The sequence below is a fragment of the Helicoverpa armigera genome, chromosome 1 (assembly GCF_030705265.1).
Source record: "Helicoverpa armigera isolate CAAS_96S chromosome 1, ASM3070526v1, whole genome shotgun sequence".
In the NCBI taxonomy this organism is placed as follows: Eukaryota; Metazoa; Arthropoda; class Insecta; order Lepidoptera; family Noctuidae; genus Helicoverpa; species Helicoverpa armigera.
The window spans coordinates 989202-1001187 of record NC_087120.1 but is presented as its reverse complement, the minus strand read 5'-3'; the positions used below and the strand labels follow the sequence as shown (position 1 = coordinate 1001187).

Genomic DNA, 11986 nt, shown 5'->3' with positions numbered 1-11986 from the left:
ATGCGGGCGCTTATCTGCGATCCATGCCATTTCAAGGAACTTTATAATTGTGAGATTCCTCGCTATTTTAATAGCAGTAATTAATACCAGTCAAGTGCGAATCGGACACGCGCGGGCTTCTTGCATCACAATTTAATTTGTCCTAGGTATTCTGTTTGGACGATACTGGTGTAATAATTTTAAGATTGAAGATGCTTTATTTTTGATTCAGTTACTTTGTACATCACTCCCTGTACAATAGTTAGTTATTTATAGTTAGGTAATTACATCACCTCCACAAAAACAACAAGAGATTTAAAGTTGGAGATCAAAGGTTAAGGTTTAACGTTGTGTAATATTTTAAAGTAAATAACTAAGAACAGAAAAAGAAGAGTTACTTCCTAAGTTCATGATTTGCCCTAAGTTGGAGAACTTACCTAAATTATATTATTAGATACTAACCTCTTTTACTCAGCCAAGTTTGCACCGACAGCCTGTAGGAATAAAAATAATTGTGAAGGGATAAAAGAAAACCACTCATCACTGTAAATATCTATATTCCTTTATCGAAATTGAATTATACAAAATAATATGGCTTCTTCACTTTAAATAAGGTAAAAGCTAATTAAATTAAAATTTAGAATTTTACAAATACTTTATTAGAAAGGAACTAAAAAATAAAAAAATAGCCCAAATTTTTATGAACACAGCCATATGATCACGATAATGATCACAAGATCAGCAGTTGATGAATTTAATGGTCTGATACCAACTTACAACTAGGTTTATATTACTGAACTTACTCATAATAAATATATAGTCATATAGCATACGTACAAACAGATGAACAGTCAGTCGCAAAGAGAGACTACAAGAGACATTTATTGCACAAAGTGTTATTTGTAAAAACCAGACCCAAATAAAACTAAAGCGGAAATTTTTCCATCAAGAATCTTAGCAATGTTTTATGATTTGAAATTACTACGTGAGGTCTAGACTTGACAACGCGTAAATTCCCTCGCTGCAAACCTGCATTACTTTGAACTTTATTTGAATACCCTTAAGGATAGAACTTGTCAAGCACAAAATCAGTCGCGTTTGGCTGTACACGGCGGCTCTGGATCCCACAGGCATAATTTCCGGAGTTCCTTTGCTTTCAATGACAAGCTTTAGGAGGATATTTTAAACAAGGCCAAAGAACTTGCTATACTCGTTTTATATAGCTTTTATATATACGAATATCAAGTGCATTTCTGATTATAGTCCTCACATTATTGACACAGCTTGCATTACAGACTACTCGAGTTTGCAACTGACTGATATTACAACAGTTATCTGTAATTTAAACGAAATATTACATTCACCCTTAACTTAAACTTTAAAGTAAAAAAATAAACAGTCATCCTGACTTATACAATGTGTTATTAGTAATAGTACCTAATGTTTTAAATAATATTCTATGGAAAATGAAGTTTTTACGTCAAGCATATTCATTATCTGTTGAACAAAATATTACTTGAAAAATACATAATTATAGGTAAATTGATTTCATTGTTTTATACATAGTTATATGTACACGTATGTACATAGATCATTCCCATTGTATTTTCATATAACTTTCACTAATATTTTGATTCCCATGCGAAGAACTTATGATAATCATTCCGGAGATAAAAGTACACCTATTATAAAACGTAGTTTTAAAAAATACTCTCAAACCAAAAACTTATTTAATAGTTCTTGATGGTTTAAAACCTAGAAGTTTAACCCTAAGCCGGCATTTTTTAAGACCACGTTTCATATCAAGATGTTTGGACTTTACATTTAAATCAACAATCAGCTTTAACTAAACTCCAAGTACTTGCAAAAAATATCATAATTCTTAAACAACGGTCCAAATATGTACGGTATCTTGCACCTTACATATCATACTTTGAATAGCAAAGGTGTAAAATTAATTTTACAGAATGCTGGCTTTGTGTGACACTTTCCAGCTACCGCGTACTTTCACTGGACAATTAAATTGTTAACTAGAGTTCACACGAGGCCGGCTAGCCATGAATCGTTAAAATGTCAACGGGCCTGCTAGGAAAACTCTTCTAAACTTTTAAATTAAACGTCCAGTAGACGGGGCCCGATTAAAAATCTGCCAACAGCATTAATCGCTTATTGGCAGCTTTGTAACTTCATGCCAAACACCATTTTGCAAATTGTAAATCTATCAATACATTCTTCGTATATCGCTGACAACGAGGCATGATGGCTTAGTTAATGCTGACTGTCTTTTTAAATAATAACACATCGGAATAAACATTTGATATAGTAATAGTTTATAAATAAACGCTTTTATGCACTCTTTTGCGATACAGCTAACCTCATCATTTCGCAATAAATTCAAACTGCAATAAACGATCGATAAGGAATAGTTTATGCTAAGAATAAATTATTGCATTTGCTTCTTATAAAATATTTAAGAGACGATACTGAAATATGAGAAATGTGCGCGAAACCTTAACACTAATTAAATAATTTGATAGTACTTGATAAATTGTCCTATTTGCTTGTTAGAACAGCGTTGTGGTCGAAGAATAGCTGCTAGTGAATATTGTATGTCCAGCATAGCGTTCACAAGTAGGCTAATGTACTAGCATATATCGATTTTAAAGGCTTATTGAATTTTAAAGCGACAAAGCGGTTTAAATTGCCACTGCAGCCTACAGCAGCGCTTCGCCTAGTAATTTTCAGTGATTAGGCGAACGTATCACTGCACGCTACATGTCGACCAAGTAAAACGACGGATTCAATAATAAATTGTACCACTTGACGACTAACGTGTCACGGAAATAGAAATATAAACAGCACGTAATGACCTGACTAACAATATAATCGTCTCGTTAGCCTGTCAGACTTAAACCAATACACATCATTTATTTATCTTTGACCACGTTGCTCAAAACAAGGCGACCACTAAAGATCTAACATTGCTCGCTATTTTAGAATCTATTACAATTACAATAAAGTCTAGATTATAATCTTATAATTAAATTCCCATTTTCGGCGTGTGATCCCATCAATATGGCTTGGACATTGTTGGAATAACACGGATGTACACACTATCATAAATATTTGTTAACATTATATAGGTAGGTATATCTATAAATGCTGTATTAACAAGAAAATAATAGGCTTACACACAAAACTTACGTACAAGAAACTATTACGAGTGGTTTTACAATAGGTTTTTAGAATCTCCTTGCGTTATAGACTAAGTTTGAAAAGTCATTTTCAGCGTTGACATGATTTCGGAGTTCATACAAACTATGCTATGAAAATATTCCTTACATTTACTGCAATAACAAATAATAATATATCTAGATATAATATAAATAAATTCCTGCTAACGAGGCACTTTCAAAGTAACTACATAAAATACAATATACATAATGTTTTTACTTGATAACAATCTGTACAGTCATTATTGCGATTGTCAAATATGAACATGGATGAAATAAGAGCTTTGATTCTCGTGAGCTTTAATCCCATTGTTCTTAATTCAGTACGAGGATTTTAGGAACGGAATACCAAGGACCGCGATACATCAAAGCGGTGAGAATTTCGTTGCAAAAAGGGATGCTGCTATACGCCGCATGTAGCTTCATCCCACTCACTGTACAGTGATAGCAAAATCTCTTCATGTGGTTTCAGACTGATATAATCCTACATCTGAAGATTTTGTCCCCCGTGCATAAAGCCGTCTGGGAAATTGCACATGTAAGCAGGAAAGGACATTGAAATGTGGACAGATTTTAGTCTCTAGATATTCTGTTTGAAAAGCAAGATATGCTGTGTTTCTACGGTTAAATAAGGTTTTAGCGCACATGAAAATTCTCTGCATTTTGAAATACGGACCTCAGTTTAGGTGGAGTGTGTTCATGTATTAACATTTCACGTAACCAACTTCAGCTAGGCTCACGCAGCTTTGAAACAGGCTGTTTATCTTTGCTTCAGCGGTTTCGATTCCCACAATTCGAATATTTGTAGTTGGCAAAGGCGTACCTAGTCTGCGTGAGTGATCATCGGTAATTCCCAAATTCGGAAATCGAGTAAACAAAGTCAGGTCAGGTCAATGTGGAGCCAAGCCAAATAGTTTTCTATCTAGGTAAATCTGAAGTACTTTAGATACTTATACGTCGACGAAATATTCAAAAAAATAACTTGAGATCAAGTAGTTAGACATTCACCGCCGTGAACGCGTAATGAATACAAATGAACGTCTGCAAAGAACAGTTTATTTTAATCAAATTTATCTCGAGCCTCGTGTAAACACGTAAGCTGTGAATCATCACTCGTTAGGTAATAAAAAGTAGTGTTATATGTAAAACAAACCAGCGGTACAGAGCATCCTGAGACCAGGATATAGTCATACGAGTTATATTGCAAAATTGCAATCGTTAAACCACTTTATTGGTGCTCTGAGAGACTGATTGCACTGTCTTAGATTTGCATACACCCGGCCTATACTATCTCACAGCGTAACCAAGATTTGGTCTTTTAATACAATTAGATAGGAATCTAGGACGAAAGATAGTAAATACTCGTTAAAGCAATATTCTTAATCTGTTGCAAGTGTTATAAACACGAAACTTAAACGATAAGATAGCGTGATAGCATCGGCATCTCAACATTTAGAACATGTCCGCATGTTAACAACATTTCCGAGTAATTTTGTATTTTATTGTCAACTATGCGTACATTTAGATCTAATACTGATTACAGAACAAACATATAAGCTGATAAAAGTTTGATGCGCTTACATTTTCCTCGAACAATAGGTACGCGGTAAAATATTCACTTCAGTTAACTACTTTGTATTTATGAACACCAACTACTCGTAGTAAGTACTTAAGTACTTTACCAACAAGTGGAAATAAAGGTACAAGTATTTCAAAACGAAACGGTCGACCGCTTAGTTCAAACAGACTTTAACGAAAATGTGCTTTGTATAGAATTTAATTAATACGCGGCGAGTTGAATAAAATAACGACATGAAATAAGTTGTTTCGAGAATTATAAACAGGTTGCTTTCAAAACTTATCACTGTGGGAATTATTCCGCGCACCCGTATGAAAAGGAACCTCAAGAGTATACATATAAATGGGCTTTCTCACAGTGGAAATAAATTCAAATCGATCTAGTATATTCCTGAGATTAGTGCATTCAAAAACAATAAACAAACTTCACCTACATATACTGGTACATGTTCTCGCAACTCTTCATAAGCAAAATCCAATGAAACTAAAAATAGCTCGATCAGTACCGAATATCGAACAAGCCTACTCGGTTCGAGAGGTCTGGTGGCCGGGAAGTTCCCGATTCAATAGCACGTGGCAATTAGTAGCTTTTGCATCCCATGCTAACATACAGATATCTTTGTATACCTGAATTCAATACCGTACTTCAATTTAAAAAAAACACGCTCGATAGAATATATCTTTCAACTTTTTATATCTGAAATTGAAACTGAAAAAAATACTGGTCTATATTCTAGTGCATATTCAGATATTTAAGATAGTTCGCCAACTTTATACCACATTTCATAGTGTGGTTAATGTTCGCTTAAAAGTTTTAGCGCGTCGGGATTTCAGCTTTAACTTTTTAGCAAAGCACTTTGTGGATGTATGTACCTTCAATTCGCTAGTTAATTTAGTACGTTAAACTTTTAAATACTATTTACGAGCTTCAGTAATAGTTCAAATCCTAAAACACGCTAAATTATTTTCAAAAAGGTTGCATATTTAGTTACAAGACAATAAAAACAAGTAAACAGTATTTTCAGTATAAGCGAGTAAATATACAGAAAGGTGAGATTCTCGGCTTTCAGTCTACGTATTGAATACGAAACCAATTATACTGTAATTGCTGTAGAAGTACCGAAGTAAATACCTAGGCAATTGCATTCGAGGAAACGTGAACCAAGAGGGTGGAGTCGGGGGCACTGATTGTATTTTATTTTTTTAACTTTTCTACTGTTCAGGGTGTTTAGACAAAGCTAATAAAGAGTAGAGAGAGATGTAGAGCTGGGATAAGAGCTTTCTTTTTAGGATTAATTCCTTATAAAACACAAGGAGCACTCTTTAGTTTTTCTCTTTGAAAGAATTAGATAGATGGAAATAAAATGAACATTCGCTGTTTTGATGCACCATTAAACTATTCTGGATTACCGAACCATTTTCATTTTCAGTTGTCGAATCGCCGATTTGACAGGCGACAGGTACACGGTTCGCTATGGTTTGGTTATAGTTAAATAACTGGTGCAATTCACCCTCGGGCTGCGTTCAAACCAAACTGACTGCCAGCCGTCGAATGTCAGCGGCATGGACGCATAACGTACCGTCGGTTAAATGTTAACGTAATTTTTTATGGAAATACAATAAACTGCGTAAAGTTCGCTCACAAACGCGCGTATTTTTTGCGTCGCGTTGGCGTATTTTACGACCATGTCGGGGCGAATTTTACGCGCGTATTTACCGCATTATGCAAATTCGATTTAAGTTACCGTAATGTGGGAATTTCGAAGTAATTATACATGCAATATATTGTTTTATAAATAATCTTCAGCTGTAAATAAACGAAGTGAGAAACTGTATATTGTTTATAGGAACATTGAAACAATACATTTGTTTATTGAAATGCAGAGTAATTGTATTTCATTATATTCAGTAGGTACAAATAAGCGCAGATACGTAATTGTATTAACTAATGCCATTCGAGGTGTTAGGCTAATTAATAATTATGTTCACACTTGCATATAACATAATCTAATCAGTTTTATAGGATCTTGATCAATTTAGATATGCAATAAATTGAAATTATTATCTTGATTCAATTAGGATTCATCGATAAGTTTGTTTGAAAAAAAAGAATTTTCATTGACCTATTTTTTAAATTGATTTCGTTTTTTGTATAGTTTATAAATACATATGTTAAAGGAAACACGTGAACTAATGAATAAACAAACACGTATCTGGTATTAACTAAGAGGCATTTTCAGCAAATGTTTGAAATGTGTGTATCTGAATTGCAGAATTTTTAATTAACTTTTTCGCATGTTAAAATTTTCGTTTAGATAAGGCTAAATTAAAATTACAGATCATAAAATCCAATAGAGTTTGTGTTTTTCAGTTTTAAGGAATGAAACCAACTGGACAAGCCATTGCCGTGCGTTCCTGTACCAAATCGAATGGTTTGCACAAAAATACCGAATCTTTTAGTAGTATAGGTGCATCGATTACTTATTAAAATGGCATTAGCGGTTTTCTCTAACTTTTCAAAACACTGACGAACTTTCTGCCAAGAATTCGAGTCCAACAATGTTCTTAGAATACACTCTTACTCTTGCTTCGCTAATCCTTTTGCTGTTGTTAACATATTCCAGTCATTAAAACCTTTTGAAACATACACACGAATCCTTAAAACCGGGATTCACTCAAGTGCCCGTTTTTTTGCAAAAAAGTTCTACTGTCGCCTCGCTCCCGTTCCTAAATTGGTTGACTTTTGTTTCACACAATATCACACGGCGGTTCTAGTTGGTTCAATGCTCGAAGTTTTCAGTACTTTATCTTATCGCGGCCATTAGTTTATACATGCGTATATTAACATGTTTACACTAAATAGGTATTGCAAATTCAAAACTATGACGGAAACTATGGAAAATGCACACTTATTAAAGAATAGAGGCTTTATGTAATTTCTTACAGTAGGTAAATAAGCGTTTCTAAGTCACATTATGTAATGCTCAGGTACATAGGGTGATTATTATACCTTTTAGTGTCGGTAGGTAATTCACGCTAATTCAAGCAAATTATTTCACACTATAACACTAATATTATAGAGGCGAAAGTGTGTGTATGCTTATGTTTGTTACTATTTTAAATACAAACGGCTGAATGGATTTTGATGAAACTTGGAAGTAATGTAGCAAAGCCTGTAGTATCTTATTGATTAGAAAAACATCCATGTATAATGTAGGATTTTCACATTAACGGAGAAGAAGTCTGTAGGTATTTTGAAATCGGCCAAAAACTGAAGTATGATTATAATTTTTTATTAAATAGTATTTTGGTACCCTTACATTTTAAAAAAATCGAGGTAAATTAAAATATAAGTATTAAATATCATGTTCATCCTATTTGCAGAAGATTGGTTACGATGCCTAGTTTGATCAATTTAAGTCCAATTGTCTGGTCCGTCCATATTTCAATATTATTAAGAGAAACTGATTCATGTGTTACAATCTATTTTTCAATCAACATGTGAATAACAAATAGAGTTCAATTTAATTGGTATAAATCATGGAGAACGAAATGACTAGCAGAGATGTCATAACGCAAAATCTCCTAAGAAAGTAGCGCGCCAAAGAGCAGGAGTTCGGGGAACGAGGAACGATACTAGCTCCGCCCTTACATGCCTTCTATGGAACCCGCCCATTATTTTCAAAAAGACCAATCTTTGACAGATAAGTTTTGATTTGACAAGGAGCCCAACCGCTTCGTTAGTTCGAGTAACTGACCACATCTACTTGACCTACAAGAAGGCGCCTGACCTACCATCCCCTTATGGCATTTCCGCTATCTTTCCTTCATCTGTGGTATAAATATAATAACGGTGTATGTATGTATTTACGAAAATATCTTAAAATGCTTACACTAATTTACAATATTTGTACTAATATGATTTATTGAGAGATTAACCTATCGCAATGATTAATATTTTTTAGATCCAAGTTCACCAACAACATAAACTTCAGTTTTTTCTTAAAACAACTGTTTACTTTGAAAAAAGATCTCGACGAATTGGGAACCGTCTCTTTGGGAAGTCGGTTAAAAATTAAGCGTGAAAATTCATAGTAAACAGTTGTTTTAAGAAAAACGGATGTTTGTGTTGTTGAGGAACTAGGGTCTGAGTGTGTCAACATTAAATATTGGGCAGGAGAGATGCTTAGCTTATGTTCTTTCAAAGTGGCTAGCTTCAGGCTATTACATACAAACAGAAACATCCACTATTGTCTATACTTATAAAACTATACAATAACTATATACTTTCCTATATTCCTGTATAAATATTTGATAAAATTCACACATATATTTATTTGTATCTTGGCTACTATAAAATCTAAATAATGCACTAACATGATAAATATCAGTCTATTAATCTTCTCATAAGGCTTTTTCCATCTTTACTTGGAGGTGAGATTTTAGTAAATAAGGTATCCTTGGTGCTACTAAATATTTTGAAATTGCCATTCAATGTAGAGTTCAATCTCAAAATTATCAAAAGACTTTAAAATTTGAAGAGGTTGAAATCAGCTCAGAGTTGCTTAAATAATAAAGTTTCAATCTAAGTCTTGTTACAAGGAACCATGCTAAAGCATCTTAGGTAGGCAATTCCTGTATGAATAACCTTTTTTACACATTTTAAATTATCATTGTTTATGCGTATTTAGTAAGAGTGTTACATAAGCTAAGCACATCTCCAGCCAGATATACAATCTATACGTATAAAATGCCTATTTCCAACTAAGTTATGAGTAATATATCCTTTAAAATTTTCTATAAAACTAAGCATTATGTACAGAGCCTCATAATCAAAAAATATTCTCTTAAAAAATCATTTTGCAAAGTTTTGTTGATCTTCTATCAAGCTGCATTTAGTTTTGTGTTCTGTATTTATTGAATAAATAAATGTGTGGTATAAATGTGAATTCTGTGTGTTTCATTTAAGAAAATATTATAAATAGCTAATGTGTGCTGTTATATACACTTTACATGACAATACAATTTTTCTGTACAAATATATCTCCTGTATTACTTATATAATATATGGTTTATAATAAGTAAATATTTTTGCAATAGAGTTACAATATAAATATTACAAGATAATGTATTTTTATTACTGAACTGCAAATGAAATGCTGAGGTGTACATTTCAACATTATTATCAGCTCGTTTAAGTGTATATTAACAGTTATGATAAGCTTGAAAACTTAACAACTTTGCCATCAAATACTTACAACAGTAATTATAGTTGTTACATCATATATATTTTTTATTGCTCATTAGAGAATCAAATAAATATATTATACACAGAGCATAACATATTTATTTTATGTTTCTCATTATGAAGCTTTAAGTATAAATTCTATACAATCTCGGCAATATTATTGTTACAAAATATACTAAAATTGTTATAATATAGATAAATATTAATAAGTCACCATGATTTGGTTACTATGGCATTAATTGGTCTCATTGACCATATAGCTACAAAACATTTAATTAATGCAAATAACACTGGATCATTCAATGAATATTGTTTGATATCACTCATACCCAAAAAAGCTGGTTGCATTTTAGATCTATTGAAAATGTTACTGCTGCACAGGGATTGTTGATATTTCACGAATGAACTTCATAAAATATGTTCTGTACAAGTTAAATGATAATAATATGTATTTACATGTCACTCACTGTCACAGTCATCTTTGGCACCACCTTCAATACTATACTAGATATGTAGAGCACTGAGTCGGTCTCCTCTTACGGTACTGCTATACGGTGTCCACCTTCGAGTTCTCCACCAGGATGTACGAGGGAGTAGGCTTGCGCTTGAACGTTACATATGTGTACAGCAGGCTGGCCAGCACACTGATGTTCAGACCCACAAAGTTCAGCCACGAGAACACATAGTCACCACCAATAACCATCCCCAAATATGTCACCAGGATATTTTTCAGGCAGCCAATGATTGTGGTGGTGAGTGCACTATTGTACTGAGTGCAGAGCATTACACTGTATGACAGAATAAATCCCATCACACATGACATTAGGAACTGTGCTAGGAACAGGGAGTCACCCCAGTGCTCATATTCTGCAGATCTGTGTAAATCACCAGTTGCCCAAGCAACTACTGCAGCTGGGACTATCATGAACAATGCGTTGTAATACATGAGGCCATATTTACCAAGGTCTTGGGCATCCAGTTTCTTCTTCATGTACACACCATTGGCAGCAGTGAATGCATCATTGAGCAGCACCAGAGTGTATCCGGACACGGAGAACGTGACGTCATCGGCGGCAGCCAGCAGGGCACCACCAACCATGGCAAACACACTGGTTTGAACTGACCAGGAGGCTCTCACGCCTAACACGAACCTCTCTCCAAGCATCGTCATGAGTATGCTGAAGCGTCGCAGCGCCGTGAACATCGGCAGGCTGAGCTCCTTGGTCCCGCCGAGCCCGGTTGCCATGTTGCCGAGGTAGATGACTGGCAGCGGCCATATGCGCCGCACGATGCCGCTGTCCAGCGCCGGGAACTGCACCACCTGGAAGGAGCGGCCGCTCCACAGCACCATGATCGTGGCCACCATTTGGCCCAGGCCGAGCACTTGGTACGAGGGGAAGGCGTACGTCGTAAGCACAGTCTTGTTCACTACGGTGATCATGAATGAGGCCAGCGCGTAGAAGGACGCGCTCAGGATCTTCTTGAGCATCTGCGCTCGGTCGGCGGCTTCCGCTTGCTCCTGCATGCTGAGAGCCGACATCGTGCCACCACGTATGTAATTAAAGTAACGATCTACACTAACATGATCGATTAGAGAACGCGTCATAAAACCTCGCGGTCGGTCACGATTTAACATGGATGTTCGTTCACGCACATTACACTCTCATGGTCAATTCAATGATCCTTTCATCAAAAGGAAAATAAAAAAACAAAGCCCTGATTAAACGGCATGCCGAGCTGTGCATATTCTACTAATGAAATGACAGTTCAATGACTTCGACTTGACATTGAGTTGAGGTTGACATTTGGCATTTGGCGACGTAAACATTCGGTACATCTTGAATTGAATATTTGAATGCATTTCCATAACATTTTATGCCCTTCATAATTTTTCTCCTAAACTGCTAGCTCAGATTTGATGATTTTGACTGTCGTAGATCGTGATCGA

The 11986-nt window shown here is 34.8% G+C and overlaps 1 protein-coding gene across 1 annotated transcript; it reads right to left on the bottom strand.

Moving 5' to 3' along the window:
• Positions 1 to 519: 519 nt before the first annotated feature.
• Positions 520 to 11830, bottom strand: LOC110379116 (UDP-sugar transporter UST74c). The gene has a single exon (XM_049840783.2). The coding sequence runs from the start codon at positions 11672 to 11674 to the stop codon at positions 10586 to 10588; it is 1089 nt and encodes a 362-aa protein (XP_049696740.1). The 5' UTR covers positions 11675 to 11830; the 3' UTR covers positions 520 to 10585.
• Between the last annotated feature and the right edge of the window lie 156 nt (positions 11831 to 11986).